Consider the following 20,667-nt stretch of genomic DNA (forward strand, 5'->3'; position numbering starts at 1 on the left):
GATAAATAAGTTTGTTTTTTCTTTTATCACATACACATATATTGGTAGATGTTATTTCTTTACTTTGACATGTTTCAACGTATACTTCCATCTTCATCAGAAGGTCACACGGTGGACTAGTGTGACACATTTTTATCAGCTGATGTTGTTACAGAGGTGTGATCCACCTGTCAGTTTTTTGACAGGTGGACCACACCTCCTGCTGTCAGTTGAGTCAAAATATGTATGCCAACATCAAACACCACATATGCATCAGTAATAAAAAAGATTTGGATTATTTTCTGTGCTCTTATGAGTGTTTTAACAAAAAAAGCCAATAGGCGGAATTTCCTTTTTTTCAAATCAGAGGTCAACTTTGAAGTCCTGTACAGCCACAAAGCTACAAGATCCAACTTGCTATCATACCATTTTATACTCCAGAGATATGTAGCTTTCAGAAAAATATAGTGAGAATCTGCCCCCCCAAGTGGTAGTGACGACCCCCTGTGGCTCATGGACTATGAAGCACTCAAAATCCCTCCGGCGGCCCCTTTTATAAATAACGAACAGTCCCTTACAACCAACTATCCCTGCTTGCTGCTGTTTCTTATTTTGCGCTATTCTTTTGGGATTTGTGAACTTCTTCTGCTGTCAAAAAACTGACAGGTGGATCACACCTCCGTAACAACATCAGCTGATAAAAACACGTCACACTACTCCACCGTGTGACCTTCTGATGAAGACGGAAGCATACATCGAAACATGTCAAGGTAAAGAAAAAACATCTACCAATATATATGTATGTGATAAAAGAAAAACCAAACTTATGGATTCTGGACTTCTTAACCAACAGACCTCAGTCTGTTAGGTTAGATAATCGCACCTCCTCAACCATCGAACACCAGTGTACCACAGGGATGTGTGCTGAGCCCTCTCCTCTACTCCCTCTTCACCTACGACTGCACACCTGTACATGGCTCTAACACCATTGTCAAGTTTGCAGATGACACTACAGTGATTGGGCTCATCAGCAATAACGATGAGACGGCCTACAGGGAGGAGGTCCAGCACCTAACACCGTGGTGCACTGATAACAACCTGGCTCTCAACACCAAGAAGACCAAAGAGCTCATTGTGGACTTCAGGAAGTCTAAAGCTAGCACACACACACCCATTCTCATCAACAGGACTGAGGTGGAGCATGTCACCAGCTTCAAGTTTCTGGGTGTCCACATCTCTGAGGACCTCTCTTGGACCCTCAACACCTCTTCCCTGATCAAAAAGGCTCACCAGTGTCTCTTTTTTCTGAGGTCCATCTGTCTTCTCAGATCCTGGTGAACGTCTACCGCTGCAACATCGAGAGCCGGTTCCTCACTCCCCTCCATCGAGGCCATCCAGGGCAAGCGATGCTTGCGTAAGGCGCGCATCATCAAAGACTGTTCTCACCCCAACCACAGACTGTTCACCCCACTCCCCTCCGGGAGGCGTTACAGGTCTCTCCGCATCCGAACCAGCAGGTTCAGAGGAAGCTTCTTTCCTGCGGCTGTCACCCTACTGAACTCTAGCTCTGCATCCCGGTGACATCCAACAAACTAAGCCCCCATCACCCCCTGCCCCGCCCCCGCCTGATGCCTCCTTGCCTGTGCCTGTTGAGGTGTCCACGACCATGGCAACCTTGAAAGGGAAAACAAGGAGGCGGACATCCCCTAGCCCCCCCCCACAACTGCACTACCCTATCTCACCCATCTATCCCATCCATCTATTTATTTACAAATGTACATACTCTAATTACACTTATACTGTACATAGCCATATTCTACTGCTTTTCATCCTGCACATACTTATTATTAATACTATTATAATGTTACTGTTTCTGCACTACAATGGTACTGTTACCACACTGCACATAGTTGTACATACTGTACTTATCTGTCTATATGGTTCATACTAAATATCCATATTTATTCAGTTTTTCTGTAATATATTCTGTTAATACACTGCATATATTTATATTGTTCTTACTACTACTATAATGGTACCGCCACTACATTGCACATACCTGTACATGTTGTTCATACATTGTTCATATTACAGTACATAGCCATATTTATTCTGCTCTTATAAGGTAACTGCTAATACACTGCACATATTTATATTTAATTTATGCTACTCTAAACCACCTTCTGCAAAACAACTGTATAGTACTGTCTACACTGCACTATATTTCTTGTCCTGTCTATGCACCACCTGCCTATACTGTGTATATCACATTGCACTTTTCTGCTTCTTTGCACTTCTGGTTAGACGCAAACTGCATTTCGTTGTCTCTGTACCTGTTCTCTGCACAATAACAATAAATCTAATCTAATTTAATCTAAAAAATTATCTGCCTCTGCTTTGCCTCTTTACGGATCATGCTATGAATAGCAGCAGCAATGTCTGTATAAGTTGAGACATTGTTATTGACCTTCTGGACCAGAGACATTCCATCAATGATTGTTGCTGTATTATATTCATCTGAAAGATTATCTGATAGTGATGCAAGTTTCTGCAAATGATTTGCAAGTGCTGCTTTAGAGGTTTTCCTTGGGGTCCCCTCAGGTGTCGCCAAGGTCCAAGAGGGTGACAAAATACTTCTCTCATGTCCAGTCTTTAACATGATGGTCTTGCCATGTGCCTGTGTTTTCTTTTTTGACTCATGCTCGTAAATGTCTTTAATTTTTGCTTTGTCAATGTATCATGGAATTTGTGCTTAGGTGTATCTGACTCCAGCCTCTATGTCATGATCTTTGCCTGTAGTATGAGCCTGAATCAGATCATCCCTAACCTCTTGTGTTGCTTTGCCTGCTGTTGGTATGCAAATGAACTCATGTTCCTCTGAAAATGGATTGATCCAATTTCAGTTTCTGTCTCATCAGATCTAACTGTGTAGAATTTTTAAAACTGTTGTAAATGTATGTACTTGTAGATCAAGTCTTGGAAAATAGTTATTATTTATTTTCAATGGAAATGATTTTAACATCAGATGGAAGACAATTTTAAGTATGATAATAATAATAATAATAATAATAATAATAATAATAATAATAATAATAATAATAATAATAATTGTACATAATGATAACAATGTGTAAAGTATGAATATTTTCACCAACCAGTTCATCTACATCTCATTCCCACATTCTTACTAGTCAAAAACTAAAATGTATAATGTATAGTGTAAAATGTATAATGTAGATCATTTTAGCACCTGTGATGCAATTACCATAATTTCCCAACTATTAGCTGCAGCTTATACATTGATTTTGCAAAATTTCTTCAGCTATGAGGTTAATACACGGGGGCAGTTAATATGGTATATGGTTTTGTTTCTTTTAACTTGCATAAAACACTGTCCTGTGGCTTATACACAATACGGCTAATACACAGGAAATTACTGTATGTATTTCATGTGCCCTGTACATTATAAAATTATAATATTTATGTTAAGCTGGGTACATGTGGTGATGTGAACAATTTTCATATGGTATTCCTTGAATGTAAAGGTAATATGTGATTGGTAATCATGATGTTTTGATCTCTTGGAATATCTCTTATGGGTAGTTTCAATAAAATACTAATTTACTGAATTTTGGGGTGTTTCCGAATAGTACATTTACAAATACTAAATAGCATAGCAATGCAGACCTATGTAATTATTTGTATTTCAAGTCTCTGCTGAAAGGTAGGAAGGTATAAATACATTGATTAATGAGGTAGTGGGCATTTCAATTAGTGCTGCAACACGTGTCTCTGAAAATGTAGTTTGCTCATTATTACACATAAATCTTGAATTTTATCAACCAAAATGAAGGGCAAAATCACATAATGATTCAAAATATGTATGCCAACATCAAACACCACATATACATCAGTAATAATGAGGTTTGGATTATTTTCTGGGCTCTTATGAGTGGTTTAACAAAAAAAAGCCAATAGGCGGAATTTCCTTTTTTCAAATCAGAGGTCAACTTTGAAGGCCTGTACAGCCACAAAGCTACAAGATCCAACTTGCTATCATACCATTTTATACTCCAGAGATATGTAGCTTTCAGAAAAATATAGTGAGAATTTGCCCCCCCAAGTGGTAGTGACACGCCTTTTTTGGGCCTGTGGCTCATGGACTACAAGGGGTTCAAGTGTCCTTCCAATTACAGAGCCAGCTCTTTTAATCAACTTGTTGAGTTTTTTGGTGTCTTTTGCCCTGATACTGGTACCCCAGCAAAGAAAATGGTACTAGAAACAGCAGACTGGTAAAACATGTTCAACATCCTGCTGCACACATTAAAAGACCTAAGCTTCCTCAAGAAGTAGGCTTATAGTCTGCTCTGTCCCTTCCTATAAACAGCCTCAGTGTTGCACTTCCAGTCCAGTTTGTTATCCAGATGTACAGATGTACGTGGTTGTTTCCACACCACGCCACAAAGCTGTTCACCAGTTCTCTATACTCAGTATCCTCCCCATCCTTCACATACCCTACAACTGCAGAGTCATCAGAGTATTTCTGCAGATGACAGGTTGCAGAGTTGTACTGAAAGTCCGAGGTGTATAATGTGAAGAGGAAAGGAGAGAGTACAGTCCCCTGAGGTGCTCCTGTACTGCTAACCACCTTCTTGGACACACATCCTCCCATCCGTACAAACTGTGGTCTTTCCGTCAGGTAATCAACAATCCATGATGTTATGGATGTCTCCTCCACCTGCATCCTTTGTAGCTTCTCTCTAACCAAAACAGGTTGTATGGTGTTGAAGGCACTGGAGAAGTCGAAGAACATTATTCTCACTGCACTACCACCTTCATCCAGGTGGTTGTGGGCTCGCTAAAGCAGGTAGATGATGGCATCTTCAACACCAACCTCACGTTGGTAGGCAGGGAAGAGTGCCACTTACTGGCCATCCACCAACACCACTTTCAGCAGCAAATTAGTTTTCCCTGGAGGTCTCCATTCTAAGTACCAAGCCTATCTGATTAGCTTCAGTCATTCAACAGAGACAAGGTGTCCGTTGGCCTGGCTGTTGTTTTGAGAAAGAATATAATGAGAACATCCATGTTCAAAAGTTTACATACCGTTTGTTCTTAATTCTATGTATTGCCCCCTTTAGCATCAATGACGGCTTGCTGTCTTTTGTGATGGTTGTGGATGAGTATCTTTATGTTCTCAGATGGTAGAGATGCCCATTCTACTTGACGAAAAGCCTCCAGATCCCGTAATCTCTTGGGATGTCTTGCATCAACTGCACATTTGAGATCTCCCCAAACAGGCTCAATGATATTGGGGTCAAGAGACTGTGATAGCCACTCCAGAACCTTCACTTATTTCTGTTCATCCACTGAAGGGTCATTTTCATGTCAGAGAATCCAAATGCGCCCCATGCACAGCTTTTTAGCTCATGAAAGCATTTTCTGATAACATGGTTCTAGTTGGGCATGGCCAGGCTATACATGCATTCATCACATACATGCATGCATTCATCTTGCCATCATTTGTTACTAACTCTATCGACTCCTTTCCAAACATAGCATTTAGGGTTGTGGTCATAAAGTTAATTTTTCGTCTAATAACGCCAAATGGCTTAGAAGTTCTGAGGCTTCTGTAAGTGCTGTTTGGCATGTTGCCAGCGTGCTGTTTTACCAACCCAGGAAAGTGGGATGGGAGGAAATTTGGGCCTGTACAGATTAATTTTGTGCATTTGGAAATTATATTGGCATGTACGAAACTGTCTCATACACTTTCTTAGTAACATAAACAGCAGCTTTTTCACAGTAGAAATCTGAAAAGATAGAAAGTTCATCAGTGAACTCGTCAGTCAAAGTACAGTGACAAAGTAAATGTACACAGGAAGTGGCTTTTAGGTGGTATGAATGCACTTTATTTCTGTACACAGAATAGCACATACGCCCATTTGAGATATGACTGTGACAAACTAACCAGAATGTAATTTTTCTGTTGACAGATCAGATACTTTTTTTTGTTGTTGTTGTTGATGTTGTTGCAAATCCTGATTTTCTACAAGCTGTCAGCTACATTATATCAAACATAACAGAGTAAATATTATTGTGTGTAAGTGTCAAAATCATTCATCATTGCTATGGCTGTGCTTTATTGTGGTGACTTGATCAAGGCTTGATTCAAAACACAAAACTTTATTGCTGGATCAGAAATTGGGACACAGACACAGAATATAGCACACGAACACCAGGTTTGCTAATCAATTATGCAATTATTGATGAGCAGGCCAATCTGACGAGAACGTCACAAGCTGACGAAGACACCATGTACTTGTTACACAGGAAGTCAAAAACAGTCATACATTACATACACAGGGTTGGACGCAGCCACACCGACACGAAGGGTCACACAAGAGACAGAACTAAAAAGAGATCCACGCTACACTAAAACACGTACATAAACAGTAAATAAAGATAAAGAAAAAGTTCTCCCGACACCTAAACCCCAAGGCACTGCCATCTTATGCACTGACGCTACAATATTAAACTTATTTGCAATGTAAATATATGTTTATGTGTCTATGCAGATTTTTTGTGTTCAAGGCAACTTCAATGACATCTATAAATGTTATTTACATTAAAAGTAACAGTTTAAAGTACTCATATAGCAAATGTAACAGAATAATAACTAACCAAACATATACAAAGCACAACTCTCAATCAAAGATCTAGATCTAGAGCTGTGTCTTTTTGCAAACACTGATGAATAACTGTTAGTGTGCAATCACATATCATTCAAATGTTCATGTTCATATAAGTTATGGTTAGGGTTATAGTTATGGTATTTAGCTGACACTTGTCCGAAGCGACTTACAGAATATGAACATTACAATAGTTCAAATCAACACTAAACAAAGTTAACCATAAAGCTGTATGTCACACCAAAGTAGTATTGCAGTCAGTATAGGCCTTTATGTAGGGTTGCCACACATACTGGTTTTCCCTGGATTGTTCTCTTTTTTGAGTGATTGTCCCGGAAAATTAATAATCTTTTCCAGGACACGATGATGCGACAATTACCCTCAGAGATTTCCCCCACAGACTGTATAGACCCTTTCAACAATAAAAACAAAAACAATGCTTGAACGTTCTATTTGGGCCCCAATCTACTTCCTCTGCATTAAGATAACATATGGAATGTTAAAAAGGAAGTCTTGTGGGGCCAACTATGATGCTGATAATGGAACTCTCTTGAAAGGGTCCATAAAGAACACTGAAACTAAAGAATGTTTGTGTAGAATTCTAGAAGGAGCCAGGAAAAAAGAATTCACTCCTCAACATCAAATGTATTTATAGTGGAAAGGGACTGCAACAGGTAAATGTGTCAAGGCTGGATGGAGTGCATCTCCATGAGGGAGTGCATCGGGACAAATATTGGAATGAGATCATTGGAAATCAAACAACATTGTGGTGTGGCCTACAGTATTTGGTTTACCCCCTTCACAGATGTGCGATGTGGAAAGCCATCATGATTATGGTTATGGTTACGCTTTTGTCCAAAGCGACATATAAATACAAAACTATATAATACTTAACATTTAACAGGGAACAAATTAAGATGTTGGTCAGATTATAATAAGGAGAATAGCAATAATAAACAACAATGTCAATTCAATCAATCAATAGTCTACTGTCCAGGGTTGTAAGCTATTCCAAGTGTATTCCAAAACACTGTCCAGGGGTGTATTCCAAGTTGGTGGTTTAGTATACCCACTGACATTTCTCTGTGTTATTATAAGTATTCATTTATCAGATAACTGAAATAACTGGTGATCAAGCAATGACTTTCAAAGACAAGGCTATTAGACCATGTTAATACTTAGGTATTCTGAAAAACTGATATTTTCCCCTCCTTCAGTTCATTTTTAAAAACAATTCCGTCCACACCACCGTTCACACCAATGGCAAATCAGATATTTCAGAACAAACGAGGAAACAACATCACAATGCAAAAACGCTGTTTCCCCCTGTTTAGCATGCATGCAAACGTGAAACCACGACGCTAAAGTTGGGAGATTCTGATTTCAATGGGGAAAAATGGAATTTTCTACCACCAGGGGGAAGTGTTGACCGCATATCCGCGATGACACAAGGCATTTGCCTTCCAATCTGTAGCAGCAGCAGATGATGAGACATTATTCAGAGAAGTTAAAAAGCCTGCATTTCATTTTCTGTTGACTCCATTGCCGAATCTTTTGATAAATGTTTTCTTATGTGTTCTATTAAATAATTAAACAGACCTTGACTCATTCACGTATTTATATCAAGCAGACTGGACTAGGCTACTGTAGTCTTCTCACATGCCTTCCCAAGAAAACAATCAAGCAACTCCAATTAATCCAGATATGCGGCAGCAAGGATTCTGATGAGAGCCAAAAGAACAGATCACACCACTAGCCTACTCAAACGTTTACACTGGCTCCCTGTGAGCCACAGAATCGATTTTAAAACATTGCTTCTTATTTTTAAAACTCTGAAGGCAATGACCCATCTAGAATGTGTTGAAAAATCCGATGCAAAATGCATTTTTGGATGTTTGTCGCTGTTCTAGTGCTGAAATTCTGCAATTTTTCCAAATACATTTTATATTCAAAGTAAATAAAGGGGCATTTTCCACGATAGAATTTCACATGGGTCATTGATGTCATTGGAAAGAGGAGAGAGTGTAGTTTCAGAACGTGTTGAAAAATCCGATGCAAAATGCATTATATGTTTGTCGCTGTTCTAGTGCTGATATTCTGCCATTTTCAAAATACATTTTCTTTTCAAGGTGAATAAATGGGCATTATGTACAAAATGATTTAATAGAAAACATAAGACAACATGTAGCAAAAGATTCAGCACTGAAAATAAAGAAACATTTTATAATCTGCCACCAACTACATAACCCCAACGGAGTCAACGGAAAATGAAATACAGGCTTTTAAACGTCTACGTGAATAATGCCTGTTCATCTGCTGCTACAGCTGCGCTGGAATAGGTGGCAACGACTTAAGACCTTGTGTTTCTATCAGTTTACATAAATAAAGGAATCTTTTTCACTCATAATTTGTATGCACCTTATTCTGTTAAAAGAATCGTGAACTGAAAATTGTACATTGTATCATGAGTTGAGTCCATCGTTAAATTACAAGATCGCTCCCCCCCCCCCCACATTGCTTATAGATAGTGCATACCACAACTAGATACCTGACCACAACTAGAATACTTACGATGTTTTTGATACATATGTATACCCACTTAATGCCCATGTATTCCCCACTGAAGTGACTGTACACATATTCTTGCCACCCTGTAATGAGGATTTAGTCCTCATTTTGACAATCTTGACAGCAACATGATTTGGATAAGGAGTGTTGGTGAAGTGGGACTTTATACTACACCTCCGTTCAAACAATAGACTCACATTTCTCATGGAAGCTTAAATCACATCGACTGTCTTGGTCATGTTCTACAAGTCATGTGACGCGTGATGAGATTTCATTTTACTGTGCTGTACAGTACTTCCTCATGTGACGCGTGATGAGGTTTCGCTGTGCTGTACAGAACTTCCTCTTCCTGTAGAGGGGACATTGACTTCTGAAGTGTGGAGTTTAAAGACGTGTCCTGTTTGTCACAGTGCTTGAAATACACACTGGTGTAATGGATGTCATTCTCTGTGTCCTCGCTGTCCTTTTTGGGGTCAAAGGTCATGGCCACTCTTGAAACATTGACATACACTGGACTTGAGCAATCCTAGCATTAAAGAAGATGATGGTGAGACATGGGTCAGATATGGTATGTTAGGAAATATATGCTGGACATGTGCTCACCTGTTCACTGTCAGTAGTGCCCTCCATGACTTCAGTTACTCTATTTCTTTTCTTTCTGTTGTATAAGGAAGTTGATCATTATGATTATCGTGTCAAGATCAGTGTCATAGGTGTTCTTGTAAGTTATTTCCATATACTCACCTCAATAAAATACTGGGAATAACAAGTCCTGCGATTACTACAATTACAACTAATGCATAGATCCCAGCAGTATTTTTTTCTGAACACAGACAAAAAAATAATTTGATTGAGAATTTTGTCAATATACGTCCATATCATTTCACAGTGAAAAAAATAATGGACATGGTTCAAGGGGTTGGTTGCTTGTTTTAAGTGTTGATCTTTCAGCTACTAAAAATAAAAACAGTCACCTGATATGGGGAGAGAGTTGGACTCAGCAGCTCCAACCTCATTCTTGGCCTCACAGTAGTACAAACCACTCTCTGCAGATTCCAGTGTTAGATTTCTCCCAGTGGCTCTCTGAGAGGTGCCTGTTCCAGTCCTCTTGTGCCAGGTGTAATGTTTCACTGGCGGGTTGGCATCACAGCTGCAGATCAGAGTGATGGCACCATCAAAGGAGCTGACAGACACAGAGAGGTTCCTGGGGGCATCTGTGGGAGACAATAATGTGAGATAGACACAGTTCTATAGCGAGCAGTCTTTTGGGCCGTGCTACACACACTCTTTTTTTTTTTAAGTATATTTTTTGGCCTTTTATTGACAGGATAGTAGAGAATGACAGGAAGTGAGTGGGAGAAAGAGTCGGGGTGGGATGCAGAAAGGTCCACGGGGTGGGAATCGAACCCGGGTCGCCGGTGTACGGTGCAGGTGCCCCAGCCAGTTGTGCCACGGCTGGGGCCCTACACACACTCTTTAAACGAATGTGTTGTCCCTATCTAGACAGAGATGTGTTAAAAACATCGCAAGTTGTGTTGTTTTCAACACATTCGTTTGAAGAGTGCAGCAAACAGTCTTTTGGGCCGCGCTACACAGCGAGCAGTCTTTTGGGCCATGCTACACTTCACTCAGTGTCTTGTCCTCTGCTGAACACAAATTTGTACTCAATCATTTAGGCCTTGTGGAAATGTATTAAATCTTACTGGACACCTGCACAAAATAAACATAAAATGATATGTGCCCACAAATATCATAAATGATATGTTACTTACATAAAACATCTACAAAGATGGGTATGGAATTCCTTGATCCTTTGACATTTTCCGCCTGGCAGTAGTATGCCCCACTGTCTCCGTACGTCATGTTTGATATGCTATAATTCTGTCCTACTCCGATCTCTGAGCTGAGAGCTCCTCTCCTGTGGTACCAGGTGTATGTATGCACTGGTGGGTTGGCCTCGCTGCTGCAGGTCAAGGTCACGCTATTACCCTCCACTACCTCACCAGAGGGACTCGTGACAGTTTTAGGGCTCCTTGGAGGATCTGAAAAAGTCAAGACACTCACTTTCAGACACTGATTTACATGTGCCTAGTCACTGCTGTCGCATTGTAAAATGTTGGCTGTTTCCAAGATTAAGAATATACAGAGGTGTTGAGAAGCTGCCTTTGTTGATTCCTATGAAAAAAATGACAATAATGCATACATTAAAGGAACCATATGTAAGATTTTGGCCCTCCCCCTCCCCCTCCCCCTGACTTGAGGTTGCCAAACCGGATGCCGAAACACTACTGACTTCGTGATTAGTAGATAGGTAGAGGGTGGCGCATCAGGCCAAAACACAACATGACATGACAAAACACAACATCAACATCAGTTGAGGGCTGCGACTTCACTTCTTAAATGACAATATCCTGGCCGGACTACTGTTGTGAGTCAGTGATATAAGTATTTGAAATGAACATGATTTCTTAATGTCTAGTGACATATTGTGCCATTTTATGATTAATTGAAATACATTTCTTACATACGGTTCCTTTAATACAAACATGTTACAGTACAGTACTTCATAACATGTCAACACTCACATTTCACATTTAGCCTTAAGGAAGCAGAACTAGCTTCATTAACGCTGTTTACGGCGCTGCAGTGGTACTCCCCACTGTGAGCAGAGCTGACGTTTGGGATGCTGTGGTTCTGTCCTCCTGATCCTACCCGCGTGCTTCCAGCTCCGGTGCTCCTAAACCAAGTGTACGTGTGCACCGGTGGGTTAGCTGAGCTGCTGCACACCAGGGTCACTGAACTGCCCTCTGATATTTCACCAGGAGGACATATGTATGCTGATGTGTTCTTTGGAGAATCTGTAAAAAAATCAAATAAAAAATGTGCGTCTGTTTTGTCTTATTCGTTCGACTTACTGTAAATTGTGGTGAAATTGTGTGCATACATCGGACATCTATGGCTACTGAAGGGCTGGTCAGCTGCTCATGTCCTTGCACAGCGCAGGAATAATGTCCAGAATCTTCTGTGCTGACTGAACTGAGATGGAAGTCTTTGTCTCTGCCGTGGTGTCTGTGAGTTACAGGCTGTCCATTCCTGTACCAGACATAAGGTGGGCTCGGACTCAGTGTGCAGGTGGTGCTGCAGGTCAGTGTCACATGCTGACCCTCAGTCACCATGTCAGTTGATACTTTCACCTCTAGACCTTGATGAAAAACACCATAAACATGTATAAGTATCAGCTAATCTTAAAATATGAATAAATGTATACATATATTAATACAATAGACATACAATCATAGTTCATTTGTGGTATGTGGAGATCAAGGTAAAGTAATGGCAATGCATTCTTTCTACATAGTGAGTTGTACTCTGTCTCTGTACTCTGTCTCTGGAGTAAATGATGTTTGTGGATTTTGTTCCTTGCTGTGTGTCCAATTACCTGTGACAGACAGGTGGATTCCAGGAACACCAGTAAACCTATTCTTATGGGTAAAGAACCGGAAACGGTACTCTCTCGAGTCCCCCTCTCTCAAATCTCTTATTCTCAAAGTGGAAGATTTCAGTGAATGTGTAAGGTATTCCGTTCGGTTTCTGTAAAATGGCTCATTAGTAATATTAACCGGCTCTTCCTTTGCCTGCCATCCGACATGCCACACTCCGCCGTGGAGTGTTTCAGAGGAGGGGTATGTATATGTGCTGAGCAGGTCCACGGATGAGCCTATTAGGGCGCAGATAAAGGGAGGGCGGTAGAGCACACGCCAACAATTGCCATCTACAACACAGTCAAAAACCATGCAATGTTTAGTCAGTATACAAACTCATATTTTCATGAGTTTCAAATTGATATTTTTCAAGTTATCCAACCAACTCAAACTTAAATGTGAATTCAGTCTATCTACCACAGCTCATTGCAGAAGATTGCATTGCTCCATTGTCATTTCTCTGAACCGAAGCACCTGAAAGTTACAAGCAGTCACAAGTCATGCAACAAATAAACTTGCTGATACATCCATCAATTCATTCATACAGTCTTGTTTCAAATGATTTTATATGAATGATATATCAGCTATTCAAGTTATTTCTGTAAACTTGGCACCTATACCAAACATTTCATAATACAGGTCAGTAAATGATAAAGTAATATCCCTGACACTAAGTTTCAGCCATCACCATTTTATATTTAAAAAAACAAATTAAATTACCCTGATTCATTGCTTTATGCATTCCTATGGCGGTAATTATCCTGAATTGTACCTCTAGTCTTTACAAAAACAATACTAGAGAAATGTCATACCAAACAGAGAGAAAAATAATGCTGCCACGATAATTTCCTCTTGGACCATAGTGCCCTGCAAATACACAAAGACATACACATTAACCAATAATATGGCTTAGTACCCTTGAAACATGGTGACATAGCTACAGAGTTCTAAATCCTGTGATAAGTCCTCTAAAAGTCCGAGTAAGACAAAGAGGGACAGATGTAGATGACTTACACGGTGAGGCAAGGCTCCTGCTGTTCATGCCCTTGGTTTGTGGTGGAAGCAGACAGGGTTGCAGCAGCAGGACACTGCACTGGTAATGGTGCAGAACAGACTTCCTTCCTCTTTGAGTACCGGTAAGCGTTGTGTAAGAAAAACACCAGGTGTTCATAAGAAAAAAGGATGTTTCTTCAGTTAATGCAGCTTCAATGTTTATTCCAATAAAAAGCAATCACAGAAGTACATGTGACGTACTTCTGGGCACCAATATTGTAGTGACCCTTGATGAGTCTTGAAGAGTAAAAAACTAACTTGAGTATTTCAAACCCTTGGCATATATTCTGTTTCAAAAGTCCTTCTACACTCTAAATGTTAATGACTTAGATAACACCTTGACTGGGATGGTTATCGCCTTCCCCCATACCGTTTCTCCAAATGTTAGTGTTCTCACACCTCGGTTCCTTCCTGGCCCCAAGTGAGGCCATAGCATGGACCTGAGTGTTGAGTGTTGTATTGATAAGATCACCTTGTGGGACATAAAGTAGCATGTGATGTTCTTTAGACAGGGTAAACTGTAAAATCATACAGTTTTATGCATGACAGTTAATGACTACTCACTAGAAGTTCATTTTTAATGTTTTGCTGGTGTGATGGTTATTCACATCCTGTTGCATCAATTACTGCAAAAAAAAAAAAGATTGATAATCAATCTGAAACCTGTTCCTGTTTGCACTGCACTTGCCCTATCTCTTCATATATTCTGATGTGGATATGCAATACTTTACATAACAGGAAGAAGCTTCCAGATGTACCCAGGTGATTTGAATATTCACCAGAAGTTCAATGAAGAGTGAAATCCTTCACCCATGACACAGATGGCAACTTTTTTCATTTGTCTTTTGTGAAAACAACAAAGGCCCCTTACAGGTTATCCTTACAGTTACACTAGAAGTCAGAACTCACAGATAAGTATAGTGTAGTTTTGGCTTTGAGTGGCAATTACTTTAATAACCCTGCTCCACTTATGTTTATTTTGTCATCTTTTACTTCTCCCTGTCATGTCCTATAAAACCTCTTTGATAAAAAACACATCTCAACACATCTCATAGCTATTTTGTACCTGATGTTTTGTACCTCATAGCTATTTTGTACCTCCATGAACTGAAACAGGCTGCTCCATAGACATTTGATTGACTGTCCACCGCTACCACACAGACACCAATTATGAAAAGCACATTTTCTATCTTCCACCTAGATCCCAGCTCTGATTTTTTAGGTGAAGTGAAAAATAGTCTATATGAGGATGTCTAAATTGGAAAGAAAGAAAGAACGGAAGAAAGGAAGACGACAAATGTAGGAGTCAGATAGGCAAGTGACTGTTTGTGTCATCTTTACTAGATCATCAATGCAGCAAAACGCTATTTCAGTGATAGCACTTTAAAGAAATACAATTCACACATTTGCATAATATGAAAAAAGGCTTAAAAAACACTGTCTACCAAGGAGGCTGGGTTCATGGCAGTTATGAATGGTTCTTTGGAAATCTGATGAGCACTGAGTACAAACAGAAGTTGAACAGAGCGGAAAATAACATTGGGAACCATCTATTGTCCTGTGGAAGACTTACTTCAATTCCTCTAGTTTCCAACCGTTGCTACATCAATGCCATGTGTTATTTTGCATAAAAGAACAATAGAGGTCTATGTAAACTTGGTCCATAGTGCGAAGTCTAGCGGCTCATTTCACTAGTGAGCAACTTCAGAGAGGTTGCACTGTTCTGTGGCACAAACTGAAGCTACGCCCTGTCATTAATGCTCCCATAGTTTGTGATGTTCTGTGGACATGGGTGGCTTTGCTACCCTACAACACTTCTATTTTCAGGCAGTTTAGGTGTAATCAAAGGTCCAGTTTGGTCATCTCAGGATGGTTGTTCAGGTTAAAGGCCTGGCTGGATGAGCCTCTTCTGGTTTGGCTGTGGTGTGGTGCAGTGCGGTGAGATCCATCTCAGGATCTGACATCCATTCACATCGATGATATATGGTGGTGTCTGGCACAAAAGGTTGCAGGCCCAATGAGAGAGTATGTGGGTGTATGCTGCATGTGTGTGCATTGTGCGTACGTGTATGTGTGTGTGTGTGTGTGTATGTGTGTGTGTGTGTCTAAGTAAAATAAAAGTAAGCAGGTGAGGGGTAGTGTTTTAGGTGGGGCCCATGAAGTAGCTCTGTAAAAAAAAAAAAACACAAACATTTTTATTTGAGTTCTATTTCAGTTCTTCAGTGGTATAATTATTACAGTATGTCATGAACCACACAAGTGTCTTTCAACATCTCATTTTGCAGTACTGCTTGTATATTGCAGGATGATGCTAAAATAATACCAAAATCAACAATTCTCAATCTCAGTATCAAACCTGCATATTTCATAGCACCAGAGGTGGGTGGTGACACTTTAAAGATGCATTTCTTCTCAGACTTAAGTGAGGAAACTTAGACCATAGTCATAGACCATTTAAATAGCTAGTTCAGTTGTCTACAAATCACATTTATAATCAACTGAAATTGCCTGTGTGTATGCCATTTGCATCAATAATAACATCAATATCTACATTATTTGTCATTTTCAGATATACACAGGAGAGGTGATTAATTCCTCGTTCTATAGGTAGGAGATTTCCTATAGCGGCCAATCAGCAACCAAGCCTATTTACCATCTAAACCGAAATCATCACTAAAGCAACCTTTGTGGGCAAGAAGCATCAACAGAGCAGCATTCAGGTAGATTTCACTGGGCTTATCAAGCGGTTATCTTCCTTTATCAGTGTCACGACACTTCCAGAAGGCTCAACAGTGGGAGAACAGCCAAAACATCCTTCTTCTCGACCAATGCCTTAATGCTGTTTTATGATCATTTTTGAAGGTACAGTATTACGCTGTCAATATGTTGTACAACAGACACGATAGCGAAATCTAAATGTCTATCTTTTCTAGCAACAGGTTTTTTGTTGTGTGTGCTCAGGTGACGTGATGGACTAGACACCGTTGCTCATCTGTCCATCATTGTATAAAAGCCCGCCCAGACAATTTGATTGGTGCATTCGGTTCAAACTACTCCGGTTCGGGCATAGTTGCTTCTCAACCAGTCCACACCGAATTTCCCAACCTCAAATTCCAGGCTAGTAGGCACCCACAACTACCAACAAATTCTTTGGTCAATCCTCTTTGTTGCTGTAGATGTTTATGGTCCGATCAGCGACATATCCAAACAAACCGCAAACCCTTGTTGAGGGTATCAACAAGTACCAGCAAATTCTTTGGTCTTTCCTGTTTGTTAGTTTGTCTGTTTACGATCCGATCAGCAACATAACCAACAACATAACCAACAAATTCTTCACTCATTTCTCCTCGTTGCTGTGGCTGTTTATGATCCGATCATCCGATCCGATAACCAACAACCAACAACATAACTTGACCCTTCACTGCTTACATTGGTTCATAATTTTTTATAAAGTGAACCTCCGCCCACAAATGTTTCAACATCAGAGACAAGAGGTGAAGAATTCATCATATTAATAAATGACGTGTATTTGTGTTCTGTGGCTTGCATCATTCAACTTAAATGAGGAACTAAATACAGCTGGCATTACTTTCTGCTCATGTCCACTTGAGGCGCAATAAAGGAGAGGGATATAGAGTAGTCACAGATGCACTGGACACCAGCTGTCCTACCTCGGAGGCAGCGGTCATCGGCCACTGCTGCAGGTGGTGGAGCTGCTGCCAGAGCTGGAGCCGCTGGAGCCGCGGTCCTCATAGATGGAAATCTCAATCTGGCATGCGCCGTTAAAGAGCATCAGGGGCTCCACATGCTAATTACAGCCATAGTAGCACAATAATCCTCACCAAAGTACATTTTAGGTAGCATTCAGAATTATGGATTATGGATCAAATGCTTGGTTTCACAATAAAAGCAATCTACAGTAAATCTAAGTTCATTTACTTTCTGACATCTTACAGCCAGTTTTGGCCATGGTTTGGTGTAGTGATCTGCACTCTTTTCTGGAATGTCATATTGCCGTAAAGCTGTGATTCACACATGTAACAATAGGTTCAGATGCATAATTCAGTTGCCACTGTTGCTACTTGTTTCTTTACCTCGCAATGAACCCAGGGGAAGTACAGAGGCAGTTCTCTGCCCACCAGTGAATTGTGCAGTGGGCAGGAGAACACTCCCTGGCAATTAAGGCCTTGTATGTATTCACACTAATTCAGGCTTTGGCCACACCTTATCACCTCCCACACATCCAATAATGCACAGGGCAAATACCATCTGAAGGAAACAGCACACCAGAGCTGAACACACTGAATCAGAGCAGTGTGTAAACAAATAGCACACATAAATAGTAATAATTGATAGTACACATACAGCACGTCCAAATATGTTCAATGTCCATACAAAAATAGAGCTGTAAATCTTTTAGAATTGTGATTATTATTTGGATTTTATGTTTATTTGTTTGTTTTAACTTGACTTGCACCAAAAACACACAGACACAAACACACAAAGGATACAACTCTCATGCCCCTCTCAATGGGGTCTGTGATAAGGAGGCCTCGAGGGGCATAGATCTTCTCGTTCTGCTCCTGGATGTAGCGGGAGATGTTCTTCAGAACCTGCACAGGCAAGTTATTACAAAACCAATGGAATTGTTATAATGTCACCTGCTTATTCACACTGCAAATACATGTTTATTTACATAAGAAAGATAACTTCAATGTATTTTCGAAATCTTCATTTAGCCATTTATGATGCATTTGTATGATCCTTTCTGTGTTGATCTGTCTAAGATCAAATTCTCACTTTCTCGTATCTTGTCTCCATGCACAGAAAGATGAGGTAGGCAGTGGTGCAAGCCAAGCAGCCTTCCAGGTATGACTGCCCTCCGATCTTCTCTGCTTCCGCATAGTAGTTATTCAGCGTCTTCACAGTATCTTCAAACAGAGTTCTCTCGATCTGGCAATCCACACCAAAAGAGCAAACACAATAATCAACACTAGATTTGCAACATGTAGGTTTGCTGACTCCAGTATCTTAAATTAGAATAAACAGCAGTCTTCAAACACATCTTCTTACCTAACACACACACACACCACACACACACACACACACACACACACACACTGTATGCACTAATTTGATCAATATTGTATAATCCCTTTCATTTCATTGCTTTCAGTGTGTCCACCCCACAGATGACTATACAATATACACACACACACACATACACACACACAGACACACACACACACACACACACATACCCCCACACACACGCACACACACACACACATAACACATACGCACGCACACAGGCACACGCACACGCACACACACACACACACACACACACACACTCACCCTGCTCTCCAGCTCAGATGGGAACTTGGTCTGGAACTTGCATATGGTACCTTCAGTGTAGTCTCTCTGGATGAACACCTTGTTGGCCAGTGAGGCGCTATGTCTCAGCTCCTGCAGATTATGAAACTGCAAGGACAGAAGAAACATGGGGGGGGGGGGGGGGCACAGGAAAAGAGAGAGAGAGAGAGAGAGAGAGAGAGAGAGAGAGAGAAAAAAGAAGAGAGAGAGAAAATAAGACTATGTCAAAAATTCAGGAAAGCACAATAGTGAGCATATTGCTTTGCATAGTCCAGAATAGTTTCCTCAGTCTCCAGTAGAACACGGGAGGTTATTTCAGCTTTGTGTACACGCTCCAGATGTGTGTACACAGCTGGCGTAGTGAGACTCCAGTGCTCTAATCCTGGTGTATGTCCTGCAAGTAGAGGGACATCTGGCCATCTGTCTCACAGTCAACACAAAGAGAAACAATAATGTCTGCCAAACGTCTCGATGCACAGCTTTACCCGCAACATTGGGTCCTAGTCCTTCTGCTATAGGGCAAGCCCTTACCTATCCATCAGGCCCTCTTTATCACATTCAATTTGCGTTCTTTCTGATGGTGTTCATGGCTTGTCTCTCGTCTCTATTTGATGATTAACCCACCACGCAACACCCCAACCCCCAGCCGAGAATGCAGGGGCAAAGCAGTCCCTTCTTGTCTTTGCCAACAAAGGCTTGTGTTGACCTCTACTGATGATATGGGTTTCAAACTGATCCCTGTTTCAAAGCGTGACTGAATAAATCGAGTTGTTGATGCTAATCGCCTCATTAAAAATGAATGCCGTTGTGGAAGTGGAGAAGAGACAAGTCCCTTTGGATATCCAGATACAATGCTGCCGTGGGTGAATGTCCTCAAAGCACAACCGATCGATAGCGCAAAGACGATACACCAAACAGGCGTGCGCGCACACACACACTAGCGTAAAGATCAGCGTTAAAGGAGAATGTGACAACAGTGAATGGCAAACCACTTTCTAAGCTGTCAAATTAAATAAAATAAAAATGGGACATTTGTTACACTGGCTAATAAGTGTACATGCATGAATGTGTCCACAGAAGTCACCATATTCACCCAGCTACAAGAGGAAAGAAAGCTGTTGATATGCCTGTAAAAGCTAAATAACAAGCAAATGCTTACAGACTCGTGACAGAATGGGAGTTTTGATCTGTCAGCTGCTGTCCGCGGTCCTGAAAGCATCCCTGACCTCCGTACGGCGTTGTTGGTGGATTACCGGCCAGATTGATGGCAATCACAATACGCCGGTAACTGCTTTCACCAAAGGGCTTAGTGGCGCGAGGATTGCCTCTTTATCCTCTCTGATGTCCCACTTGTGTACACTGCTACGTCACCGCCCGTGCGACATGGCAGACAAGCAGGCCAATGTAGTAGCTTGTAGTGTAGGCTACCGCTACACGTGACTAGGTAATGTACGATAATAAAACAGGCTAATAAGCAATAATTTTACTGATAATAAAAAACAAAAAGGTGTAGGCTTGTT

The 20,667-nt window shown here is 40.7% G+C and overlaps 2 protein-coding genes across 5 annotated transcripts; both read right to left on the minus strand.

Moving 5' to 3' along the window:
• Positions 1-5,865: 5,865 nt before the first annotated feature.
• LOC143134661 (B-cell receptor CD22-like) lies at positions 5,866-13,815 on the minus strand. 4 transcript variants are annotated; one of them, XM_076295246.1, is made up of 11 exons: positions 13,733-13,815; positions 13,531-13,585; positions 13,136-13,192; positions 12,676-12,954; positions 12,181-12,438; positions 11,822-12,094; positions 11,009-11,278; positions 10,211-10,450; positions 9,981-10,059; positions 9,840-9,894; positions 5,866-9,762 (listed from the first exon to the last, which is right to left on the minus strand). In XM_076295246.1, exons 2-11 carry the CDS (start codon positions 13,577-13,579, stop codon positions 9,508-9,510), a joined length of 1,815 nt encoding a protein of 604 aa, XP_076151361.1. In that variant the 5' UTR covers positions 13,580-13,585; positions 13,733-13,815; the 3' UTR covers positions 5,866-9,507. The 4 variants fall into 4 exon arrangements, with proteins under 4 accessions (XP_076151361.1, XP_076151345.1, XP_076151354.1 ...); XM_076295230.1 differs by having other exon boundaries at positions 12,676-13,008; XM_076295239.1 differs by having other exon boundaries at positions 12,676-13,008; positions 13,439-13,585; positions 13,733-13,801.
• Positions 13,816-17,456: 3,641 nt separating this feature from the next.
• Positions 17,457-20,369, minus strand: golga7ba (golgin A7 family, member Ba). Its single transcript, XM_076277638.1, has 5 exons — positions 20,307-20,369; positions 19,130-19,255; positions 18,572-18,724; positions 18,283-18,384; positions 17,457-17,540 (listed from the first exon to the last, which is right to left on the minus strand). The coding sequence occupies exons 1-5, from the start codon at positions 20,364-20,366 to the stop codon at positions 17,457-17,459; spliced, it is 525 nt and encodes a 174-aa protein (XP_076133753.1). The 5' UTR covers positions 20,367-20,369.
• Between the last annotated feature and the right edge of the window lie 298 nt (positions 20,370-20,667).

This window comes from Alosa pseudoharengus, unplaced genomic scaffold (assembly GCF_046254945.1).
Source record: "Alosa pseudoharengus isolate Yale_2024_CS ecotype anadromous, Long Island Sound unplaced genomic scaffold, YU_APseudo_1.1 YU_APseudo_1.1_scf_1, whole genome shotgun sequence".
Lineage (NCBI taxonomy): Eukaryota > Metazoa > Chordata > Actinopteri > Clupeiformes > Clupeidae > Alosa > Alosa pseudoharengus.

Excerpts from the sequence above, each read along its gene's own strand:
- LOC143134661 (XM_076295230.1), bottom strand. The coding sequence starts at position 13,579 with ATGGTCCAAGAGGAAATTATCGTGGCAGCATTATTTTTCTCTCTGTTT. Across the intron at positions 13,193-13,530 it reads ATTATTTTTCTCTCTGTTTG|GTGCTTCGGTTCAGAGAAAT; the intron begins GTATGACATTTC and ends TGTAACTTTCAG. Across the intron at positions 10,060-10,210 it reads CAACTCTCTCCCCATATCAG|AAAAAAATACTGCTGGGATC; the intron begins GTGACTGTTTTT and ends GTCTGTGTTCAG.
- golga7ba (XM_076277638.1), bottom strand. The coding sequence starts at position 20,366 with ATGCTTTCAGGACCGCGGACAGCAGCTGACAGATCAAAACTCCCATTC. Across the intron at positions 19,256-20,306 it reads TCCCATTCTGTCACGAGTCT|TTTCATAATCTGCAGGAGCT; the intron begins GTAAGCATTTGC and ends CTGTCCTTGCAG. Across the intron at positions 17,541-18,282 it reads TTGAGAGGGGCATGAGAGTT|ATTGAGATTTCCATCTATGA; the intron begins GTATCCTTTGTG and ends GGCGCATGCCAG.